The sequence below is a fragment of the Pleurodeles waltl genome, chromosome 2_1 (genome assembly GCF_031143425.1).
Source record: "Pleurodeles waltl isolate 20211129_DDA chromosome 2_1, aPleWal1.hap1.20221129, whole genome shotgun sequence".
In the NCBI taxonomy this organism is placed as follows: Eukaryota; Metazoa; Chordata; class Amphibia; order Caudata; family Salamandridae; genus Pleurodeles; species Pleurodeles waltl.
Window position 1 is genome coordinate 614,139,196 of NC_090438.1, and position 26,073 is coordinate 614,165,268.

The 26,073-nt window shown below is 45.1% G+C and overlaps 1 protein-coding gene across 1 annotated transcript in view; it reads right to left on the bottom strand.

Annotated features, from left to right (window-relative positions):
- Nucleotides 1-26,073, bottom strand: part of VPS41 (VPS41 subunit of HOPS complex) — a 769,622-nt gene that overhangs the window by 41,637 nt on the left and 701,912 nt on the right. The window contains exons 26-27 of the mRNA XM_069215796.1: nt 20,892-20,991; nt 4,554-4,598 (exon numbers count right to left, since the gene is read on the bottom strand). Of these exons, the coding sequence (XP_069071897.1) occupies nt 4,554-4,598; nt 20,892-20,991 (145 nt within the window). The remainder of the gene's footprint in view (nt 1-4,553; nt 4,599-20,891; nt 20,992-26,073) is intronic.

Below are 26,073 nucleotides of genomic sequence, written 5' to 3' on the forward strand. Positions count from 1 at the left end.
CCGTTGAAGTTGAAGATGGATTTGGGGAAGCTTAAGTATGTTGAAGTCAGTGATGTGGGATTTCGGAATTAAAAACACAGAAGTCATCAGTGCAACCTAATTATATTAATTTGTCAGAGAACATTGAGGGTTAAAATTATATAGCTTTTTTGGAAAATCTGTTGCCCTCCCTCTTGAGTGCCTTGGGATCATAAACCTAATCATTATGAGCTGAGGCAACTAACATTCAAAGTGTTTCTGTTATCATAACCTCAAGCTTAACAGTAGAAGGTAAAAAAAAAATGTGTACCAGGATTTTGTAACGGAAATGGATCAATAAGCAAATAACTGTCTAATCTGTGTTCTTATATCAGGGAGGCTAGGTATAAATATGGAATTTTTTATACATCGGTTATGCGAATTTGGAAAAACAACATCTTTAAATCTCTCACTTTACCTACAGATTTGGTTACTACCTGAAATCAACATGACACTATGCCGATGGACTTGCAAGCTTTCACAAGTGAGGAATTATCTTCTTCAGTGAATAGTTACTAATGTCCGTTACTTTATTAGAGGTTGCTGTTGCACTGTAATCTCTCCTTGGATTGTACTACGGTTGACTCATTGTTCCACTTGATGTACTTCCACTTTAGGGTTCTTATATTTTTATATGGCTACTTGTTTGTACATCTGACAGTCAAATGGTTTACCTCATATTTAAACTTTTTATTTTACTTTAAAACAAAATTGTAATGGCTAATAACTATTGTTCAGAAATTACTTCACTGAATGGTACTCTGATCAGGATGAAAAACATAAAATATTAGATTATTTAAGCAAATGTAAGGTTCATATCTGTTTCACCGAAGAAACACATACAGATGATAATATATTAGCACACATGATGGAAAAACAGGGTTGGTACCTTCATTTCCTCACCAGGAAAAGAACTCTAAAATGGTGCTGCTATACTTTTTGCTTGAAAAGTACAATTTAACATCTTAAGTCGTAAAAAACATGACTGAGATGGCTACTAAGTTCAAGATTGTTTACTGAATCTTTTAAAGTGAATCTCAAGATATTTACAACACTACTTTGGATCAATTCTTACTTAAGTGCAATTTACCCCTTATACCTCAAGCTGACAGGGATAATGTAGATGCCCTCATAAATTTGAAGACCTTCATCCAGCAATTAAATTGCTGAACTCTAAGAAATCCCTTATCTTGGTGACATTGGTTTTCCTGATTTTAGAAAATATCACTGTGGTTTATTTATAGTGCGAATTGCTTTTTGGTATTCCAGTGGAATTTTATAAATGTTTTAAAAATGATTTTCTATACTACTCTATTTCAAGATTTTGTAAACAATGCTTCAGTTGAAGGCTTTTTTTTAAAGATGCAATTATAATTGTTTTTCATAAACCTGACAAAGATAGCACATTAGCTTCAAATTATCGCTCAATCTCTCTTATTAATCAAGACTGTAAGATATACACTGGAAATCTGGCAACTGGGTTATCTGAAATTCTGAATTCTATTGTGCACAATGACCAGACTGGTTTTATGAAGGACAGGATTTCATTGCACAACACTATACTTTTTTGTCATACTTTAGCCTATATAAGTAATATTAACGATCCTATTTTTTCCTTGCTTTTGATGCAGTAAAAATATTTGATATGGTTAATTGACATTTTTTGTTTAACACTACACAAGTTTTTCGTTGTTCTTCTAGTTGTATATTCTGCATCAACATATGTCAATAATGTTAACATTTCTTCTTTCAAAGTATTCAGAGGGACTAGGCAGGGATGCCCTTTATCACCTCTGATATTTTTATTAGCTTCTGAGCCATTATTGTATCTTATTTGCAACTCAGTAGATAATAAAGGTATCACTGTTAATGACATGTATTTAAAAGCATCAGCTCATGTAGATGAAATTGTTATTATACATCAATTACCTACTTTATTCTATTCTAATTATACTATTAAAATTACACTAAATATTACTGAGGGTTATCCATCAGTATCTGAGTGATCTTAAAACCATTTTTTTGCTTTAATTTTATCTTGTATTGCTGCTGTACTGTATAACAATGGGATTCACTAGCACCTATCTGGCTTTCAATATCTTGGCATTCATGTTTTAACAACAATTAAATGTACAGTTGATATGAACTGTAAAAACTGATTTTCTAAAATTACTGAATAATTAGAAAAATTGACTTATTACAATTAGTGTGTTGGAGAATATAATAAACTGATACGTCTCAGCCAGTTTTATATGCATTATCGATGTTCCCAGTGACCTTCCCTCATTTTTTTCTATAAATACATTTATTCAGAATAATAAATCCTCTTGGATTCATTATAAGCTATTACAAGGTTCTAAACTAAATGAACATTGGTGCCTATGGCCAGCCTGATGGCATCAGTGGTGTCCAAGTCACAACAAATCCTGAGCTTGACAGCATTACAACCATCTTGAATCATGTGAGAAAGTACAGGGTGAAAGTCTTCAGGCACACACAGGGGGTCTTATGCCACTGAATCACATAGGGCATATGAGTAGCAGCCCAACAAACAAGTGGTGTTAACAGATCCGAGGGCCAAGCTGGTAGAAGAAAAGACACATTTGCTGAATGTTTTTACTCGCTTAAATTTCATATCAAAGAGAGTGGTGGAAAATATATTGGGATTAGAGTGGCTGGTGAAATCTTGCACCACTAGGCTTTCTGGGAGGCATACTGCAAAAGAAAAGCCAGGTGACCCAGAGCAGGGTGACAGCACCTGACAATTTGTATACTGTCTGTGGGGCCAGAGCAAGGTTTGGCCCAGGCCCACAATAAGTTATCTGTCAGTGCATCATTAAAGGTACAAAGGAGCCCAGAAGACGTTTGTCCCGGTTGGAAGAACTCCCTCAAGATATTTGTTTTAACTTTTAAATTGGGGAGCAGGGGTTAGGTACTTCAGTCACCCTACACATCACCATGGCGATGGAGGTGGATTCCTCTGTGGTCTATTTGGAGAAAAAAGCTGTTTCCGGGAAATTATTTGGAGTACTAGCACCCTGTAAGTACTCATAATAGCTGCCATCTTGGTAGAGCAGAGTGAACTTATCAGCCAGTTTGAATCTTTGTTAAAGTCAGTCCCCAAAAGGGAATGCACAGAGTGTTGTTGAGCCTGTGATAATTCAATGGAGGAAATCAGAGCCTCTGGTGGATTCAGACACAATGCTGCCCAGGTCAGACCAGCGTCGTTGAGGACAACTGGAGTTGTTTCTTCAGGTGATGAAGTTGGCATTGGCTTTGACGTGCCTGGGGACAGTGTGGGTCGTGGCACTAGCAGCGGAGTCGGAGGCAAGATAGTGCAGAGGGTCCAGCTGGCATCGAGAATGAACTCTGTGACTGTATCCTAGATGAAAGGCCTCTTGGTTCCTTTGGTTCGAAAAGAGTGTTAGATGGAATCAGCAGGTATACAAAGAGCCAGAGCATGGCTCCACAGAACTGTTCGATCTCAAGTGGCATGGCTGAAGGCCATGGAAACAGGCCTGTGCCAGGAATAGCTGTGAGATCAGCACAGAAGTCAGCTGACTTTGGAAGCATTGCCCCAGTGCTTGTTTAGGAACATGTGAGTGAAATGGTGGAACGGAAACCCAGTTTGGCTTCTTAAGATTCTTAATTTTACCTGAGGACTTGGAACGCGGCAAAGACTGACCCCTGGAACGGATCCGTTGACTCTGGGAATCACAACGGGACCAAGGGTGGGCTTTGTATGCACAGTTGTAATTGGAATGGTCCAGACACAGAGTTTTCTTATGCTTGGTGCCGTGAAGTCTTGCCTCTTGTTCCCTGATGGCTTTGGGTTCATTGATTCGCTGAAGGCCTTGGAGTAGTGGCTTGACCTCGGGCACACCTGCTGGAGATCTGTCACAGACATTTGTTTGCAAAAGTCCTACAGGGCTTGAACTTGTTACTTTAAGGGAGACACCCCTTGCACACTATAGAATTTTGCTGAGATGTGCCTCAGAGGGATAAGCAGGAGATCCAGATCCATGTCTGGTGGCAAAGAAAAAAAGAAACTAATGTCACTGGGCAGGAGTGGCCCGTATATATGCCTCGCATGTCATTTCAGGAGCAGAACTGCATCAGTGCGGAGCAGCAAGGTGTCACTTTCTGGCACCTAGAGGTACAACTGAAAAGTTTCCAGATCCAGTCTGCTGCCTGGAGAATATTCAAAAGGTGACAAATCTGCAGTTAAAAGTCTCTATCGGAAACTATAATACCTTTAGAATCAAAATAGATATTTTCCAAGATTAGTGAGAGTATTTTTGCAATCAAAAAATGACAATTTCATGATTACAAATCAACTAGGCATTAACTGGGTTAGCTTGCTATGTAATCAGCGAAGCCACTTATCTTGTCAACCAGAGGCTCTTCCCCGCAGAAACATGCCTTCACCCATAGTTAAAACATGCACCATTATATGCAATCATGTTCTTTGAGGTACATCAATTAAAAGTTTCAATGGGATAGCGGTTTAGTCACAATTTATAAATAAAGCCCACCTGAAGGAAGTATTGGTGCGAGACATGATTCACAAACATTTTCCTCTGAAAGAAAAAAGAAGGCAGACAACATTATTAATTCTGAACAGAGGGGATCCTTCAAAGAGAATATAACAAACAAATCAAGGAGATTCAACACATGTTAAAATACTGCAAAAGTAACTTGGATATCTATTCTGCACATTACAGTTTAAGGGCACAAGAAAACTGTTGTCTCAAAAGTACAAAAAATACACTGCTTGTCATGGTGATGTCATATCAGATTATCAAGACCTACCTTATTGCCTCCTAAAGAGGCCACTTTGCTCAAAGAAAAAATCAAATTCTCTCAACCCAATACTACATTATCAGCAATAAAAATCAACAAAGATCCCTTAGTATCTCTTTGTATGACTGGGCTTGCTATACAATGCAAATTTATTCTTTGGAGCTCCCTTTCCTTGAAGTGAACGTCAGCTATCTACAGATACCTTAAGCAGGCACAGCAGGTTTCTAGGACTGATAGAACAAGAGTCAATGAGGGTGCCAAGATGACTAAATCAATTTCTTCCCCCCGGCCTTCGGGAATAGCACTAAATAACAAACAAGTTACTTACCTTTGGTAATGCCTTATATGTTAGAGACAATATCTGGCTGCAGATTCCTGACCTTTGAATTTCCCCAGGCATCACACTCGATCTGGAAGACTTTTGGTAAGTAGTACCCCTGCATGCCGGTAGGTGGCGCTGATCGGCTCTGCACGGCATTGTCGGCGTGGTCCGCGCTGGAAGTGACATCCACATCACCTATATAGGCGCCACCTTAGTGCGCTTATGTCAGTTACTTTTCACGACTTTCCACACCAGGAGCACAGAGCCATTAAATGCACTGACACTGATGTGTCCAAGCTAGAGCCCTGAAAGAGATCATCTCTAACTCTAGAAATCTGTCCGCAGAGCAGAGAGGATGAGTAGGTGAGTAAGGAATCCGCGGCCAGATATTGTCTCTACAAGATAAGACGTTACTGAAGGTAAGTAACTTGTTCATCTGATAGAGACTTCATGGTGCAGATTCCTTACCCAACATCTCTAGTGGTGGGACTTCAGACAAATATACACTAGAAAGTCCTGCAGGACAGAACAGATGAAATGCCCGTCCCTGCGGACCTGACTTTCCAGGCAGTAAGGTTTGGTTAACGTGTGCAGGGAAGCCCATGTTACTGCCTGGCAGATGTCCAGGACTGGGACCCCTTGTGATAATGCAGTAGTCACGGCTTTGGCTCCAGTGGAATGAGCGCGCAAGCCCTCAGGGGGCTGCTTTTTGGCCAATGTGTAGCAGATTTTGATGCAGAGAATGACCTAGCTAGGGACAGTCCGTTTCTGCAGTGCCCAAACTTTCTCTGCCTGAACATACCCCAGGAAGAGTTGGTCGCCCACTGGAACTCTTGTGTGTGGTCAAGGTAGAACACCAATGCTCTTTTTTGGGTCCAGGCGGTGGAGTCGCTCCTATTCTTTAGAGGGATGTGGAGGAGCGTAAAATTGGGCAAGCTGACAGATTGGCCCACATGAAAAGGTATCATCATTTTCAGTAGGAAAGAGGCCCTAGTGTAAGCACCAGTTTGTCTGGGAAAATAGACAAGTATGGAGGCTCACTCACCCTCTAGGCAGATGTAATAGCCACAAGAAATGCTTTATTGATCGTGAGCAGCCAGAGGGGACAATTATGAAGAGGCTCGAAAGGAGAAAACATCAAGAATGTGAGGGCCAAATTAAGGTCCCATTGAGGCATAGTAAGAGGAGAAATCTATTTACAATAAGGAACTTAAATAAAGAAGGTTGGTCAGACAGCCAGAAGAAGGCAGACAGAACAGAAAGGTAAACTTTAAGAGTACCCAAAGCAGAGCACTGCTGCGATAAAAATAAAAATAAAACATCAGAAAGGGAAGCAGAAAGTGGGTCAATGGACTTTTCCAGACAATATAGGTAGAGGGATGCCTGGCTGCCAGAATAACATTGCAGACTTCAGAGCAAGGTTGAAAACTGTCAACTGTCGCCGCTCAATCTACACGCAAGAAGGCAGGGAGTTCACAGGTTTGTGTGGAAAATGCTCCCCTGCTGCCGAGACAGAAGATCCTCCCGAAGGGGCAGCCTGATTGGAGGATCGATGTTCATGTTCAGAAGCTCATGATACCAGAATCTCCATGCCCAGTCTGGAGCCACAAGGTTGACATGGGACGTGTTGTTCCTGACCTTCTTGAGAACCCTGGGCAGGAGTGGTATGGGTGGAAAGGCGTAAAGGAGGCCTGAGCTCCACCGAGACGAAAAGTGTTTCTGAGCGATAGCTGCCTTGGAAACTCCAGCAAGCAAAACTGCTGACATTGCATGTTCTTGACAGAGGTGAAGAGATCTAACCAAGACTCTCCCCACTGCTGAAAGAAACCTTGCGTCACCTCCAGATGGAGATGCCACTCCTAATCTGCTAGGCATCGACGGATGAGTTTGTCTGCTCTGGTGTTCAGGGAACCTGCCAGATGTTGAATCACCAGGCCAGTGGTGCAGAACTTCTTGACAAAGGGTCCCCGACCTTACCCGGCCCTGTTTGTTGCAGTATCACATGTCAATGGTGTTGTCTGTGAACACCTGCATTAGGCTTTCCTTGATGGAGGGTAGAAAGGGTTTCAGTACCAGCCGGATCAGTCGGAGCTCCAGCAAGTTAATGTGGAGTCCGGATTCTACTGGAGACCACAGTACTCTGATCTCCATAACTCCCAGATGGTCCCGCCATCCCAGGAGTGACACATCTATTACTACTGTTAGATCTGGTTGGGGAACAGAAAGCGGTCTGCCCCTGACCGAATTGCGGTTTGTGTGCCACCACTGCAGATCTTGTGCAGTCCCCTCTGAGATCTGGACCTTGTTTGAGAGATTCCCCTGATGCTGCACCCACTGGAACTTCAGGTCCCAATGTAGAGCCTGCATTTGCCATCAGGCATGTTGGATGGCAGGATGCAGGAGGTCATGAGGCCCAGCAGCCTCAGAGTCATTCTCACCGAAATCCAGGATAGAGGCTGAAACACTGGGATCATAGCCTGAATATCGTGGACTCGCTTTTCAGGAGGATAAGCCTGAAATTGCACTGTGTCCAGAACAGCTCTGATGAAAGGGAGCGTCTTAGAGTGAGTCAGGTTTGACTTTGGCACGTTTATAGTGAACCCCAGCGAATGCAGGAGGTTCCCCATAGTCTGGAGGTGGGAGATGACAGCCTGGGGAGAATTTGCCTTTCCCAGCCAGTCGTCGAGGTAGTGGAAGACTGAAACCCCTAACCTGCACAGATGAGCTGCAACCATTACCATCACTTTCGTGAACACCCGAGGGGCACTGGTAAGGCTGAAAGGGAACATGGGGAACTGAAAGTGCTCATGACCTACCACGAATCGCAAGTAATGTCTGTGGGCCGGCAGGACGCGAATGTCGAAAACAGAGTTAGCATTTTGAACTTCTCCCTCTTCAGAAAGAGATAGTGGGACCAGAGATCTAGGATAGGGTGAAGGCCCTTGTCCTTTTTGGGCACCAGAAAGTAGCGGGAATAACAAACCAACATACTTCTGGCGCATGGACCCTCTCTATGGTCAAGGGACCGAGCCATAGCCCGGAAATCCTTCAAGCACTCGAAAGCTGAGTTCACTTTGTCTCCAAAGAGATAGATGCCATCAAAGGGCATGTCCATCAGAGATTGTTGGACATCCCCTGAAAAACCTGACATCCTCAACCAGGCATGGTGCCTCAAGGTCACTGTTGATGCAACCGATCTACCTAGTGAATTGGTTATATCCAGTCCACACCGAATCATGAACTTTGCTGCATCTCTCCCATCAGTAACAGCTAAGGAAAGAATCACCTGGGCCTCCTTTGGGACTAGAGGCAGAACCTGTGTAACCGTATCCCAGAAGTATGGGAATATCGGCCCAAAAGGCAGCGCTAGACTGGCAGAAGAAAACATTTTCTTCCCAAGGTTATCCAGAGTTTTTGATTCCCTATCCGGGGGAGAGGAATGGAATACGCCAGATGATGAAGAAGCCTTTATTACAAGGCTCTCAGGCGTAGTATGTTGGGTCACGAAGTTTGGGTCGGTCGGCGCAGGCCGATGGCGGCAGGCAGCTGTCCTATTCACAGGAGCCCCTGTGCTGGGTTTGGACTGGGTACCCAGTAGGACGTCCGTAAGGGCTTCATTAAAGGGAAAGAGGGGTTCCAAACTGGAAGCCCCAGACTGAAGCACCTCGGTCAGGAGGTTAGTCCTGACCTCCATAGAAGGAAGCTCGAGGACCAAAACCTCACCAGCCCTTTTTACCACCATGGGGTATGAAGCTCCCTCCTCCATAGCCACGGTATGGGGAAAAAACATGCCAGTGTCAGGAGAGGTATCAAGTCCGCTAGAGTCACCCAAATCCTGAACTCCATCCATGTAAGGGTCAAGCTGGTATTCTAGAGGGCCCAACGACCCCTCTACACTAGCCCCATAGCCATACCCATCAGGGTCAGGATCCGCCCTGGGCCCAGGAGAGCCCATAGAAAATGGAATCGGCGTTGAGCGACATCGGTCCGGCTCCAGGTCGTCGGGGTTAAGTATAGGATTGACGTTGATTGTGGGCCCAACCGACGTCGGGAGTGTCGACGTCTGTCCCGACGCCGGGGAAGGTCGCGTTGGCACGATCAGTGTTGGTAAGGATCCAAGAGCGGATTCGAAAGTGCCCCCCGGAGCCAAAGCTGCCAGCGTGGAACCCGTGGGGGCCCTCACTGACTCTTGGGAGCCCAAAGGTGCCGAGGATGGGTTGTTCTGCCGAAAGATGGGGCGTATGGACTCATAGAACTCTTTCAACTGGGCAGGGGTGGCACCAGCTCCCTGAAAGTCGGGGAGGCACAGAGCTGACCCAGATGCAGGATCCGAAGGCAGAGGCCCAGAGTGTCGACGCTCTTCCCACGTTGTGTCATCCGAGTGACGGGGTGAAGTCGAAGAACATTTGGCCTTCTTCGAATTCTTCTTCTTGTGACCCGATCGTCCCAAGGACTTGGAATTGGGCAAGGAGGAAAGGGTTCATGGCCCGACACTCTGAGCACGACTTCGGGTCGTGGTCGTGCTTCAGATACCAAAGGTAGAAGAAATGCGGATCCGTCACTGACATCATTCGGTGACAGGAGTCGCAGTCTTCTGAGACATCCCTTGACGCATCCAAAACATGTCAAAACGTATTAGACAAAAGTTTTCCAGTTAGTCAAAAAAATGATTACGGACTTCTCTCGGATCTGCAAGTAGGCTGGCTTGGAAACAAAAGAACTGACGTCAGTGCGCCGGGGTAGCACCTATATACGACTGCAACGTCATCACGGTGGCCACGATGCTACCGACGCCCACGGAGTCGACAGATGCAACCTGATGGAATGCAGGGGTACTGCTTAAAGAAAAAACTCCAGATCCATTCTGACGCCGGGGGCAAATTCTAAGGTAAGGAATCTGCAACTAGAGGTCTCTATCAGATCATGTTGGTATCCACTACAGAACACAACCTCAGTGGGAGTTTATTACATGCTACTGGTCCGAGGTAAGAAAAAGTCCTTCTGCCCAATCTCATGCAACGGATGTTCGAGATCCTTGCTAGAAGGCAGTGGGCTGATTGCAGATTTCTAGAGAGGGCATAAAAACGAATTCTGGCCCTCAGATAGCCTGCAGCAGAATAGTGCAGTGCTATATGAACTATAGGCCAGGACTAGTGATTTTAAGAGGATTCTCTTCTTTACCAGAAGCCAATGGAGAGCACGCAAGTGCGTAGACACGTGTTCTTGGGAACAGGCTAAGTAAAATCATTCCTCAGTAAACAAAGGCACCACATTTATTTTGATTAGAAAGCACAAAGTTTTTTCCCTGGAAAAATATTGGTTCTAAACCATCACATTTTTTGTTTAGGGCTAATGGATTGCTTGCAGGAAATCAAGTGGTGTATTATATAAGTTGTTCCAAATCTTCTTAGGTCTCCAGTATGTGTTAGAAGTAAATGTGTGGAGATTCCGGGTGGCCAGAATGATTGTACCTCCATGCTTACTCCTATTATGAGTTAAACCTCACAAAATGGGAATTAACCGTGCAGAAATGCATTTATCAGGCATAAAACAGCACAGAATTCCTAATTCTGTGGGATGTAATGCTCCCAGGGTCGGCACTGAGCTGTGTTCCTTGTACTGTCTGGGGAAAATATGAGCAGAGGGAGAGCTCATTAGTCCTCTAACTCAAACATTCCAGGACATCCCTTGACGCATCCAAAACTTGTCAAAAAGGTTTAAGCCGGATCCCTGACAAATGTCCCACCTATATTTACCAAGTCTACTCCAAACCATTCAGCAAATATTAGTTGGCCAGCCTGTAGAAAATCACTCCTAGTCACGGTAGGAAAGTACCCTCTTTTTGGCATGGTTACCCCCACTTTATGCCTGCTGTCTGCATGTTTTTGACTGTGTTCAATGGGATCCTGCTAACCAGGACCCCAATGGCTGTGCTCTATCCCTCTAAATTTGGTTGCTTAGGACTTTGAACACCCCACAGTTGGCATACAGGTGCCCCCTTATAAGTCCCTAGTCTATGATACCTAGGTACCCAAGGGTTGCATGCTGTATTGTGCCACTGATGGGAGCCCATGCAAATTGTGTCTGCAGGCCTGCCATTCCGGCCTGTGTGAAAAGGTGCATGCACCCTTTTATTAAAGATCACTGCACCAGATCACTGTAAGTCACCCTGTGGTAGGCCCTCCTAGCCCAGAGGGCAGGGTGCAGGTACCTGTGTGTGAAGGCACGCCTGCATGAGCAGGGGTGCCTCTATCAACTCCACCTCCATTGCACTGGACTTCGTAAGTGCTGGGAAGCCATTTTACCCATGTACTGAACACAGGTAAAAAAACACAACCTATGTCCAGCTACATAATGGTAACTCCGAACCTGGGGCTGTTTACTATCAATCATGTTGGAATCATACCCCAATACTGTTACCAGTATTGGTTGTGTGATTCCATGCATTGTGGGGGCTCCTTAGAGGACCCCCAGTATTGCTCCTACCAGTCTTTCAGGGTCTTTCAGGCAGCCAGCCTGGCTGCCACCTTCCAGACAGGTTTCTGCCCTCCTGCTACTTCACCAGCTCAAGCAGAGGAAGGCAGAACAAAGAATTTCCTTTGGGAGAGGGAGACAACACCCTCTCCCTTTGGAAATAGGTGTTACATGGCTTGGGAGGAGTAGCCTCCCCAAGCCATTGGTATGCTTTGAAGGGTACTTTTGGTGCCCTCCTTGCATAAACCGTTTTCCACCAGTCCAGGGACCCTCGGTCCCTGCTCGGGCGTGAAACTGGATAATAGAAAGGTGAGTCACCACACCACTGTTTATTAGTAACCCTCTCCCTGACCTCTTCTCCCACAATGCAGTGGGTGTATCAGGAGATGGGGTTGTGCTTGTAAACTGCCTCTCTAAGTCAAAAGTATGACAGCAGAGATCTCCTGGGACAGTTCTCTCAACTGTTCTCCCTAGCCCCTGGTCAACACATATGGTGTGAACATGCCATTGACACAGGTGACAACTTGCCTGTTAAAAGCAAAATTTACAGGCCGCCTGATCATGTCAGTGAGTGCATCAAATCTGAGGTGCAGAAGATGCTAGACCTGGGAGTTGTTGAGCCTTCAGACAGCCCCTGGACTGTAGTGCTTGTCCCAAAACCCCACTCTCAGAATGGCAAAAGAGATGAGGTTTTGTGTATACTGCAGAGGCCTCAATACTGTGACTAAGACAATTGCTCATCCTATCCCTAGGGCAGATAAGCTCATAGATACACTGGATTCTGCCAAGTATGTGAGCACCTTTGATCTGACTGCTGGCAGATCAAGTTGTCAGAGGATGCCAAACCTAAAACTGCATTCTCTACTCTAAAGTGGGCACTATCACTTTATTGTGATGCCCTTTGGACTAAGGAATGCACCTGCCACATTCCAGAGGCTGGTGAATAAAGTTTTCTGAGGCCTGGGAAGCTTCAGTGCAGTTTATCTAGATGATATAGCTCTTTAGCTCCATCTAGGAAGATCACCTGGTCCACCTCGGGAATGTATTGGAGGCTCTGCAGAGAGCAGGCCTCACAATCAAGGCCTCAATGTGCCCAATAGGGCAGGGAAAAGTGGTTTAACTGGGCCACCTGGTAGGTGGAGGCCAGTTTCAACCACCACAGGGGAAGATCCAGACCATTCTAGATTGGACTGTCCCTACCACACAAACCCAAGTCAGAGCCTTCCTAGGCCTGACAGGGCACTACAGGAGGTTCATTAAGAACTATGGCTCCATTTTTAGCCTCCTTATATGGCCTCACATCTAAAAGGATGCCCAAGAAAGTTTTATGGACAGCTACCTGCTAAAAAGCTTTTGATCACCTTAAACAGGACATGTGCTCTGCTCCTATACTTAGAAGCTTAACTACTACAAGCAATTTATTGTGCAGACAGATGCTTCTGAGGTAGGGATATGGACGGTCCTCTCTCAACAGAATACAGAGGGCCAGGACCAAACTGTAGCTTTTATAAGTAGAAGGTTGTCCCCCAGAGAAAAGCGTTGGCCAGCCATAGAAAAAGAGGCCTTTGCTGGGGTCTGGGCTTTGAAGAAGTTGAGGCCATACTTGTTTGGCACTCACTTCCTTGTTCAAACAGACCACAAGCCCCTTCTATGGTTAAAACAGATGAAAGGTGAAAATCCCAAACTTTTGAGATGGTCCATATCCCTACAGGGAATGGACTAAACAGTGGAACATAGACCTGGGAGAAACCACTCCAATGCAGATGGACTCTCCAGATATTTCCACTTAGACAATGAAGACTCCACTGGACAAGGTTAGCCTTATTGTCCTTTGTTTGTGGAGGTGGTGGTGTAAGAAAGTAATCCCTTTTTGGCATGGTTACCCACACTTTTTGCCTGCTGTCAGTATGTTTTTGACTGTGTTCACTGGGATCCTGCTAACCAGGACCCCAGTGACTGTGCTCTGTCCCTCTAAATATGGTTGCTTAGGACTTTGCACACCCCAAAATTGGCCTACTGGTGCCCCCATATAAGTTCCTAGTGTATGGTACCTAGGTACCCAGGGCATTGCTATACCAGGGGCTCTCTGTGGGCTGCGGCATGTATTGTGCCACCCATTGGAGCCCATGAAAAATGTGTCTGCAGGCCTGCCATTGCAGCCTGGGGGAAAAGGTGCATGCACCCTTTCACTACAGGTCACTGCACTAGGTCACTGTAAGTCACCTCTATGGTAGGCCCTCATAGCCCAGAGGACAGGGTGCAGGTATCTGTCTGTAAGGGCACCCATGCATGAGCAGAGGTGCCCCTACAAACTCCAGCTCCATTGCATTGGACTTTTTAAGTGTGGGGAAGCCATTTTATCTATATCTCGAACCTGGGCATGTTTGGTACAAACATGTCAGACGCATACCCCGATAATGGTGCCAGTATTGGTTATATGATTCCATTCACTCTGAGAGTGCCTTAGAGGATGCCCAATATTGCTCCTGCCAGTCTTTCAGGGTTTTCCAGGTAGCCCGCGCAGCTGCCAACCTCCAGACAGGTTTCTGCCCTCCTGCTGCTTGACCGGGTCAAGCAGACTAAGGAAGAACAAAGGATTTCCTTTGGGAGAGGGACGCAACACCCTCTCCCTTTGGTAATAGGTGTTACATGGCATGGGAGGGGTAGTCTCCCCAAGCCACCGGTATGCCTTCAAGGGCATATTTGGTGCCCTCCTTGCATAAACCAGTTTGCACCAGTGCAGGGACCCCCGGTCCCTGCTCTGGTACGAAACTGGACAATGGAAAGGCGAGTCACCACTCCCCTGTCCATCACCACCTCAGGGGTGGTACCCAGAACTCCTCCAGGTGGCCACTTGATTCTGCCATCTTGAATCCAAGACGTGCAGAGGCCTCTGGGAGCATCTGAGTGGGCAGGTCAGGCAGGTGACGTCACAGCCCCCTCCTGATAGGTGGTCACCTTGCAGACCAAACACCCTTTTAGGGCTATTTAGGATCTCCCTCATGGGTGGGTCCTCAGATTTGACGTGCAAGACGTCACCAGGACTCCTCTGCATAGTCTACTCTATCTTCTGGCCACTAGGCCCGCAACTGGAATCTTCAGGAACCTACAATCTGCAGCTCCAGCGACAACTTCGCTCTGCAACATTGTTTATCCGGCTCCTTCCAGCATCTGCAACATTTCCCTGGCTGTGCATTGTCTGACGGTGGCAAGTCTTCAGTGTGCACAAGAAGCAAGAAGGAATCTCCCTTGGAGTGAAGGAGTCACTCTCCTGCATCTGAAGGCACCAACTGCAACGACGACCAGCTGCATGGATCCTCTCTCCTCCGGAACTGCGTGGATCCTGCATCACAAGTGGTGGTCTGGAGTGGTCCCCTCTGTCCTCTCTACCAGCTGTCCAAGGTGGGAAACGGTGAGGCCATTCCTCTACTTGCAGAACAGTACCCCTGTGCACCGCGATTCTTGCCGGTACCAAGGCTTGTTTGCTCCTCTTCCAAGGGATCTTCAAGCTGCGTGTAGCCCTAGCCTCCAGCACTTCTTCCTCCAACGCAAAGTCTCCTGCCTGCTGCTTCAGCAACGCATACACTCCTCCACATGTGCAGAGTGGGTCTCACTGCAACTCCAGTGCCTTCTGCCAGTGGGTTGCCTGTGGGGGCTGCCTCCTCTTCTGGTGACTCTTCCAGCTGCTGAGGATCACCCCAGACTCCCTTCCTTGGGTCGAGTCCCCTGGACCTTGCTGGTCTTCTTCAGCTTTGCACACCTTTTTTGACTTCTGCATTTGCCAAGGCTTGTTGGTGGTCTTCCAGCACCACTAACCGACTTCATCTCGACTGCCGACGTGGGACATCACTTGCAGCACTTCTGGAACTCTTCTCCTGCTCCGGTGCTGCACTGCTGACTTTTTTTCATCCACTGTCGACCTGGCCCTGCATCTCCAGAAGGGTGGGTAGTGGCCCCTACCAGAACCGGACACTCCAATGCGAACTGGACTTGGTCCCCCCTTTTTGCAGGTCGTCTTCTGGCAGGATCCACCTTTGGATTCTTCCAGTCTTGGTTGGGTCTTGCGCAATCCTTTTCCAAATTTCTCCTGTGGATTTGGGGGAAAAAACAGGTACTTACCTCTTCTCTCCTGGTCGCTGGGGGGCACCCTGGTTTTTACCTTTTGGGGTTCCTAGTTACTCCATCTCCCTTCTCCTGATTCCACATCCTTGGGTGGGGGACTTCCTTTCACATTCCACTTACTTAGTATATGGTTTGGTCTCCCGCTAGGGCCCTCACTATTTGCTATTGTTTTTACTATTTGCTATTGCTTTTTATGCTAATCACTGACTTCTAATGTGTACATAATAGTCTGTTCACTCACCCTTTGTTGGAGTATTGCCTATTCAGTATTTTAGGATTTGTGTTACTACAATAAAGTACCTTTATTTTTTAAACACTGTGTGGTTCTTTCATGTGTGCAACTGTTGTGTGACTGTAGTGGTATTGCATTAGCTTTGCATGTCTCCTAGATAAGTCTTGGCTGCTCTTCCGCAGCTACCTCTAGAGAGCTCTGGCTTCCTAGACACTGCCTACACCTCACTAACAGGGGATACCTGGTATAAGGTGATAACACCTTAGGTGCTCACCACACGCCAGGACATCTTCCTACAGTCAGCACTATGGCATTAGTCTCCATTTTCATTGTCTTCATCGGCACTTCCACCATTTCATGTATCCATGTCCTCATAGTTCTGTTGAAGAAACCCAGCATATGGAGTATACTAAGTGCACTAAACACACATGACTATGATGTGTGTGTATCACTTTATCGACAAGGTACCCAGTCCAGCAGACTAGTAAATGACACAAAGCTGAAGGACAAATGCATATCATTGTATCTCTTTTACTCTCCTTTCACAGAATTCTCTGAAGGGCACAGAAAAAGACTAAACATGTCTGTTCATCGTGCAAGTTCTCAGTGGTACCTCTAGGAGAAAGGTAGCTCTCGGGGACTCCTGCTAATCTGAACCACAATGCTGGATTCTGATTTAGGAAAGAGCAGCACTAAAACAGCACCAGCTCTCATACAAAGGCATGCATAGTCAAATGGACAGCTGGCATGTTTCCAAGTGTGCAGACATTGATAACCACGTAGCAGTGTCAGCAAACATGCCTATAAAGTCTCAAAAAGGTATTGATTTAAAAAAGCATGTTAAGGCCCTATTCCCCATTTGGAATTGGCCCTTTCTACAGGGTTATCTTGAAATGTTTTGCCTTTCGTCTCCTATTTTTATGACCCTCTTTTTGTTGGCATTACGACTCTGGGCGCATTACCACTGCTAATCAGTGCTAAAGTGCATGCGCTCTGTACCCTAAAATTTTGTATGATTGACTTACACCTGTTTGGCATATTTAATTTACCTTTAATTCCCTTGTAAAGTGGTAGGCCATTTACCCTGGGCCTGTAAATTAAATTATACTAGTGGGCTTGCAGTGCAGATTGCACCTCCTACAAAAGTAGCCTTTCAAACCTGTCTCAGGCCTGCCACTGCAGGGCCTTCGTGCACAATTTACTGCCACATTGAATTGGCATTTCATATTACTTGCCAAGGCCTAAACTCCCACTTTTATAAACCAAAGTCATCCCTAAATTAGGGCATGTGTAGCTCTATGTACAGCGCGCTGTGTAGGTAAAAGGTAGGACATGTACTTTTATGTATTACATGTCCTAGTAGTGAAAAACAGCCTATTTCGTTTTTCACTACTGTGAAGGCTGCCCCTCTCATAGGTTAGCATTGGGAATTCCCTTATATATTTTTAAGTGGTAACTTCTGCTCTGAAAGTAGTGGCGTGGGCATGTTTGGTATCTTTGTAATGGTAGTGAAAAATCCTGCTCACTCGTGTAGTTGGATTTTGCATTACTATTTTATAAATGGCCCTTTTAGAAAGTGGGCATTTCTGTGTGCTTATAATTCTAGTGTTTTGCATCCCGACTCCAATCCACATCTAGGTCAGAATGACAGCTACACTTTGTGCATACTTTACATACTTTCCAGACAGCCACAACACAGAAGCGGCTGAGTGTAACAGGAGAGGCATCTGCATCCATCTGCATACTGATAGTCTTCCTGGACAGGGCGAAAGGAAGGCGGGGTACACTTTTATAAGCTGTGTCCTGCCCTCACACAAAGGGCAGATTTACAGCCTACTGATATCTGGAGCCAGAGCTGGGTTGAAAGGGGTTTGTTACACTTGAAAGGATCCCTTTGAAATCACACCTGGAACAAAGACATTTTGAATATAAGTACAGGAGCTCTGACCCCATTATTTTGAGAGCACGTTACGTAGAAAGAACTTTATTATCTAGCGAAGCATTGTTCAAACCTCAATAATTGAATGGATTTGGGCAAGCACTTGAAGGGCATTTTACCCACTCCCCAAGCCTATTAGGGTTTTGACCCATTTCCAAAGCCTATCTGATGAGGGCTTTCCTTTCCTTTATAGACAGAGGCTTTATTGTTGCGTCCAGGGCATCCATAATAAATGCTCTCTTAGCCTTTCCTCTTTGTGCAATCCTGTCCTTTCCTTGTGACATCAAAGGATGCCTGATTCAACCAGGATCAAACTGTAGTCCTCAAACAACTTGCTGTGGCATAGCTTCACCTGTATAAACATCCCAGGCGCATATCACAATCACATCTACAAACACCTTCGCACATGTATGGCTAAGTATCAGCAACAAGTGCAAGTAATAATACACACCAGGACTCATCCCTGTGTTGGAGCTTAAATAAGGGTTGTTAGAAATGGGGTTTCTGGTTGGCTAGGGTATGCACCTATGCCAGGCATAATCCACCACTCTAGTCAGAGCAAGTAAGGTACACATCAAAGATAACCTGTGCTCACTTGTTTAATAGCTTGGCACAGAGTAGTCAGGCTTATCCCTAGAGGCAATGTGTAAAGCATTTGCGCAACACACTTACACCAGCGACACAATAAATACACCACAGAGAGAGACTCCACACAGGATTATATATAAAAAATATAGTGTATATTGTACTTACAACATAAACCAAAAGGGCATGAATCATAAACACTGTGCATACTGTGGTAGTGTGCGTTATCCTGACAGTGCAAGTACCAACACAACATACATTATGACATTGGTGCATGGAATGCAGCAGTTGGGTCAGAGGCATAACACATAAATCACCCAAGGTCACCAATAGTACAGTAATCACAACATATCATGTGCATATCAGCACAATAAGCCTATGTAGGCACAGGAACCCCTATTAGCAGGGTTCCCTTAATCTTTTGTGAGCCCTGGTGTAATGATTATATGTAGGTCAACAACGTAGGCCGCAGGAGGTACTGCGCGCCTACTACATCTGATACGGTAATTGAAGGGATTTCAGTGCAACACTTCACCAGGGCTTCCATTGAGGATCCGTCCCATAGTGTCGGACTATGTAAGAAGTGCCCCACAAGTCGTGCCCCCAGGTGCTCTTTGTCTCGTGAAAAAGGGTCAGGAGAGGCACAAACTGAGGGAATCAGCGGGGAGACCTCACTGGGCCCCCCAAAGCCTCCCCCTTGTTGTAACAGCCAGCGAGCACTTGGTGCAGTAGCTAACTCTGTGAAGCAAAGTCCCCAAGGAAGCGTCCTGCAGGGTAATGGGGAAGAAGACCCAAGGCCAGGGCACCGGCAAGAGACCCTGTGAGGTTCCTTTCACTCTTTGTTCTCGAGCATAGCTACCTATGAGCGTGCAGTGCGGCTACGCAATCCCGGTACCTTTCACTCAATCCGGGTGCCGTAGGGGTGACAGCTTCTGGAACTAGAACTCTTAATCTGCGGTAATGGCAGGGTGGCATCTGGACGCACAGTGGCTGAAGCTGCTCAAAAAAACTGCATCACTCCTCAAGGCACAGGCAGCGTCGGCAGCATCTTCTCGTTGCACAGCCTCCCTCTGGCTCCATACAGCAAGGGCTTCCCCCTGGAGCGCCGACAACTCTCTGTCCTTAGTGAGTGCAGTTATTGGGGGGGGGGGGGGAGCACGAGGTTCTGGGCCCCGTACTGGCTCTTGAGGGGTGTGAGCGCACCACACACGCTGATGATAGTAAAAGTTTGCTCCCCTCGCTAAAGGAGAATAAGGCACTTACCAAGTGCTAATCAAAAAGAACTCCTCTTGCGCTGAAAGATTTTAAAGTGCTCACCATGTGCTAGGTTACTATAAAATGGAAGATGAAGCACTCTCCAAGCACTAGTGGCACAAGTCAGGAGCACAACTAACGCTCTCCACGCAATGGGCTCCTGGGAGGACTCTTGGGGTGACCCGAGCATACAGCAGTGAGTCGGCAGATGAGCACACAAAAAAAGGGATTCCAATGGTGATCTTTCCTGGCAGCACTGCAGTGCCCTAGTGAAACAAAGTCAGGGAGCAGCTGGCAGCAGGGCAACAAGCGGAGAAGCAATCCAGTGAGTCCTTTAGGCCACCCAGCCAGTAGTAGGCAGCAGGGCAACAACAGAAGAGCAGTGCATATGAGTCCTTTGAGCAGCTCAGCAGTCCTTCTGAGAGAGGTTCAGTCCCCTTTCCAAACGTGCTCTCAAAATAGCTACTCCAGCACAAACACCTGTTTGTGGAATGCAATTACAAAATGTGTCTACTGGACCCACTAAGGTGTTTGGGTTCAATTTGGAAGATACAGTTTGCACCACTAGACCATTTGTTGAGAGGACAACAATTATAGAAAGCAGGGTGCTAGACTATGCCACTGTGTGATATGCCTGTAGACTGCTGGGCCTGAAAAGAGCTTCTTCCAGGTAGCCTGAACTGCTTCCTAAAGAGCCTCACTGAATAAGATAAATAAATGGGTTCAGAACGACAAGGTTGGTTATTGGATTTTGAAGACTATAGTGAACTTTGGTTCAGTGGTGGAAATGTGTAAATTCAGTTCTTCTTCTGCTTTTCACACCACAGAGGTAAAAGAACAGATTTACTCAGGAAGAAGTAAGGAAGGGTAAGGGAAGTCACCTTTTGAAAATGCACTGAGACCACCAGTGTCTTGCAAGTCAGTATATAGTCACCTAATCTACCTTTAATACCAGCTGTTAGTGGGGCTGGTAGAAGCTATGAGTAAGTTCCGAAGAGGCTCAATAATCCTTTGGACCCTAAGCCATTTTTTCATGTATTTATTTACAAATCGCACAATGCCATACCCGTGATGTTCCTCGGTACAATGAGTAATTTTTAGATACCATTGCGCTATAATCTTTTTTTTACTTTGCCACGTACCATCCACTCTTACGCCTTTCATTTGAGTCCGGTGCATTTTCTTCAGCAATGAAAGAGAATCGGACACAAGGATTTTTTTGCACCCCTCCCGCAGCAAAATCTACAAGATAAGAAATAATAGATAAGGTAAACATTCTCAAGCACGAGGATCAAACACAAATCACAAAACAGGCAGCTCTAGAGAAAAGTCTCATCATTACATTGCCATGGTCGCCAAACTTCAGAAAAGAATTAGCAAAAAGGACAAAAAGTGAGAATATGAGAAAACCAAATAGCTGCATATCTTCCTTTGCATGGTTTCAGTCCTTTAGTTTAGACCTCAGGTAAAGGTTTTGAACTGCGCTGATCTATTTACAACTCTACCATAGTAGCACCTGGTAATACAAATCTCATTACTACTACCAAGTGCAGAAATGATATTCAGGAGTTAGCATGGCAAGTGTTACTACATTGTTCTGCAAACTCTTCAAAAATGTACTTTAGACTTGGTGTCCACAATTTCTGTGTTAGGCGACCTAATGTTAACAAAATTCTGTAGATGATCTTTTGAGCTGGCTTTTCTATCATGATGCATACTGCATTTCATGATATGGGACACATCAGTTGGTAACTGCAAGGTGCACCGTTTGGGTTTGGCTTCAATTTTTTTTTTTAAAGATGTTTTTTATTGAGTCAAATACAAGAACATTAACTTAACATTGCCAGGACAGAGATATGCAGTTGTGAATATATATGCATAAGGAATATTGTACTTGGAAATGCATATTTAAACATGTACATGAATTAGGCATATACAGCAATATAGTATCAAAGACTCCAAGTTTGAATAAAGAAAGAAGAAAGAGAGGGAGAGGGAGAGGGAGAAGGAGAAGAGCTTTAGGGATAGAAAAGGGAATCAAGTGATAGCCATGTGGAGAGAGAGGTAATAGGCATTAGTTACAGCGAATGTAAGATGAAATAAGTATATATAAGAAGAAAAACAGGAAATATATTGACATTTTTTAAAAAGGAGGAGAAAAATCCATTTCCTTCGCAGTGCGTGAGAGATAGTTAATAGTTACTTAATGGCAACCATAGCTGATGACGTTTGAAGAAAGTTCCCATTGAATGAAGCTTGTAGCTGTCAAGTCTATGATGATAACATACAGAATTCCACCACTGTCTGAGAGTAATGTTCTCCGAAGATTTCCAGTTAGAAGTAATAATAGAGATTGCAATAGAAAGCAAAAGGTCCACCAATTTCCCAAGAGGCCTGAATGAACTCCAGATATCGTGTACGCCTCCCAAAAACAGTAATTCATATGACATTGGTAAGGAAATCTGAGCTATTGCTGAAATGCGAGTGTGGCAGCGCCAACAATTGTCATTTTGTGCAAGTTTGAATTTGTAAAGGCGTACAGGAGTGTAGAAAAGTCTATTATAAAAAAAATATAGGGTCTGTGTGAGGCTTGCAGTGGAATGTATCTTATACCATATTCTATCCCATAAAGAAGTTGGCCAAACAACACCAAGATCTGATTCCCACAATGTCTCAATAGGTGATTTGAGTCTAGGTGAAACAGACGTTCTTAAAAGTTTATAAATTCCAACTGCCCTAGGATAATTAGAAGTTACAATCGGGTGTGGAGATGATGCAAGAGAAGAATGATTATGATGTATAAGTTTATTGAGGGCCTCTTGGACTAGAGTAGAAAGAATGATATATTGGGATTTCATGCGAATAGGGAGATTATAAATTGCTGAGAGAGTAGTAAAGGGGATGATAGAGTCTTTATGATATAATTGGGAAATTAGAAGAATACCTTTAGTCATCCAAGCCTTCCAACACAAGGTTTTACCTTGTTTCCTAAGCGAACTATTGTGCCAAATAGGACTGTTAAAGAATTGATTAATGGGGGTAAGATGCGAAATAAAAAAAGGTTTCAGTAAGTTGACTGAATGGGAGATAGTGCTGGGCAACCAGAATTTGGGGGGGTTAGACATAAATATAATGTGTTTATGGGAAAAGGGAGAAATAAATGTTTCTTCCAAAGAGAACCATAGCTTTTTAGGGGCATCATTGAGTGTAGATAAATAGGGATGTATTTGCTTAATGCCAAAAGATTTGTGATAAGTTATAAAGTCAGGGAAATTAACTCCACCTTGTACTTTAGGAAGTTTTAATTTCGAGAGAGAGATTCGGGATTGCTTACCGTTCCACAGGAACTTGGATAGAATTTTATCAATTGAACTAAAAAATAGTTTAGGTATCTTAATAGGAAACATCATAAGGAAGAAGTTAATGATAGGGAGAAGCATCATCTTAATGGTGTCCAAGTGGCCCCACCACGTGAGATATAACGGAGACCATTTCTGTGTGAGATCTACAAGCTTTGCAGATAGGATTTCTAAATTAGTCCTTAATGTATCCTTGAGAGTAGTGCAGTAACATACCCCCAGGCATTTAATCTTAGAAGAATTCCAAGTTTAATCCTGCATCAAGGAATACAGAGCCAGTGCAATGAGCATTAAGTGGTAAGACCACTGTTTTGTCTATATTAAGTTTATAGCCAGATACATCAGAATATAAGTTGAGCTCATGCAGGAATGCAGGAAGTGTCAGGGTGAGACATGAACAAAAGAATATCATCAGCATATGCCATAAATTTGATGTGTGCATTATTAATTTGAAACCCCGTAAATTGTTCAGTCGTTTTTAATTGGTATAGAAAAGGTTCGAGAGCCAAAATAAATAGTAAAGGAGATAATGGGCATCCCTGACGAGTACCCCTTTTAAGAGGGAAAAAAGGAGATCGGATACCGTTTGTTATAACCGAGGAACATGGTGAGGAATAAAGAATGGATATAAAATGTCGGAATTTAGGTCCTAGTCCATGCCATTCCAATGCTTTCGACAAGAAACCCCAGTAGACCCTATCAAAGGCCTTTTCTGCATCCAATCAATCAATCAATGATTTCATTTGTAAAGCGCACTATGTACCCGTCAGGGTTTCGAGGCGCTGGGGGGGGGGGGTTGAGCTGTTAGCGGTCGAAGAGCCAGGTCTTGAGGAGTCTCCTGAAGGTGAGGAGGTCCTGGGTCTGGCGTAGTGAGGTGGGGAGAGAGTTCCAGGTCTTGGCGGCGAGGAAGGAGAAGGATCTGCCGCCGGAGGTCTTGCGCTGGATCCTGGGGACGATGGCGAGGGCGAGATTGGCAGAGCGGAGTTGACGAGTGGGGGAGTAAAAGTTGAGTCTGGAGTTGAGGTAGGTAGGTCCGGTGTTGTGTAGAGCCTTGTGAGCGTGGGTGAGGAGTTTAAAGGTGATCCTCTTGTCCACGGGGAGCCAGTGGAGGTCCTTCAGGTGAGGGGAGATGTGACATCGGCTGTATGTGTCTTTCCATCATATGCCATGCACAGCCTTTTATTTGATGTCTCAGAGTTGCAATGCATCCGCCAATGGTCACCGGAAGTGAGTGGTTGTCAGAAGTCTTTATCTCAAGCCAGGTTCCCTGGATCTCCCACAGTGAGTCCTTCCAACAAAATCAGGTCAACAGCATCCCGGTTCTGATGGCACGTAGTTGGATAAGCAGCTCCTACTTCGGTTTCAAACATGATTGATTGCCTAATTGGCCCTCTGACAAATACTGAGACAAAGGTTTCACCAAATAAATGGTAATAAACTCAGCCACTGATTGTGGGGTGAAGTGAAAGCTGGATGGAATGAAGTTCTGTGGTCATTTCTTGTCAGTTCACCACAACCAGTGTGTAAGGTATTAATAAATAGGTTGGCAGTTATTTCTTATACGTGCTTCACTTACTAAGACTGATCTTCCTATTCCTTTCCAAAGCATATGAGGTAAATGTAATGTCCTCAAGTGTGTAAATCTAGGCTTGACTATCGCAACATCTTGTATCTCTGTCTCCTGATTTACACTTTTTCAAGCTGCAGCGAGTACTGAACTATGTAGGTCTTACTGCTGTGCATGTGCTCTGAATGACAAACAAGCTCATACCTAGAACAAAGGGCTCTCTTCAATTGTCTATGTCTGGTACACAAATCCATTCAAGTGTATGAAGCCTCTTGTTTGACAGAGTTTTACTTCTCACTATGGGACCTTAAAATCAGCTTTTCCTAATCCTGCGGATTAGGAGGCTCATATGCGGCGGACAGCCTTTAGTCGTCTGGGTATCAAGTTAACTGATTAGCAGCAACTCTGTTTGAAAAGATCGAAAAAACAGTATTTATCATGGTTTTTTTCAATTTGGTTCCCATGCTCCATCATTTGTCAACTCCATTTCGAATGTTCCTGCCGATCATCGCTAGTGCGTTAAGAAGCACATTTTTGGCGAACGCTTAGTTTAACAAAAAATTAAACATATAAAAATCTAGAGAATTTAGGTCGCCAAAACCTCACACTCCCCCACACTTCTTTGTAGATACAGGGTAGAAGAGTTACAGATTAAGACTGGCTTCTTCAAGAGAGATCAATGTTACGTATCTGCCCCTTCACCCTACAGGATTTGATGGATGACTTGCCAAAGTAATATTAGCTACTATGAATTTTCTCATGTAAAAATGATTAATGTTCTGAATGAGAGTGACATATGTAAGCAACCAATTACCGCAACTAAGGGCCAGATGTAGCAAATTCCAGCTTTGCGACTCGCAAATTGCGAGTCTGAGCAACTCGCAATTTGCAAGTCCCAAAGCTGGATGCAGGATGGTGTCGCTGACACCATATGCGAGTCGCAAAGGCCCACCTTATTAATATTAACTGGTTCTGTGCCGAGGACATAGTGGTTACGTCCTTCGGCACAGTGCTGCTGTGCCGAGGACGTAACCACTACATCCTCGGCACACAGCCCCGAGGGAGCGCTCTCGCTCCCTCTGTGTGCTTCCACCCACCCCCCCAAGTCAGGGATGGAAGGGGAAGCCCTTCCCCTTCAACCCACGATCCCCCCCCCACCGCCCCTGTGACGTCAGCGTGCGCGCGCTGATTTGTCACAGGGTGTCCCCCACCGCGCTGGAAGCTCTGCTCTGGGGAGGCCCGGAGAGGCTTCAAAGGGAAGGAAATGCATTTCCTTCCCTTTGAAGTCTCTCCCAGGGTTTCAAAAGCCGGATTGCTTGCAATCCGGCTTTTGAAACCCCACTAGACACCAGGGATTTTTTGTTTTTGTTTTGGAAATGGACATAAGGGAGCTACCCC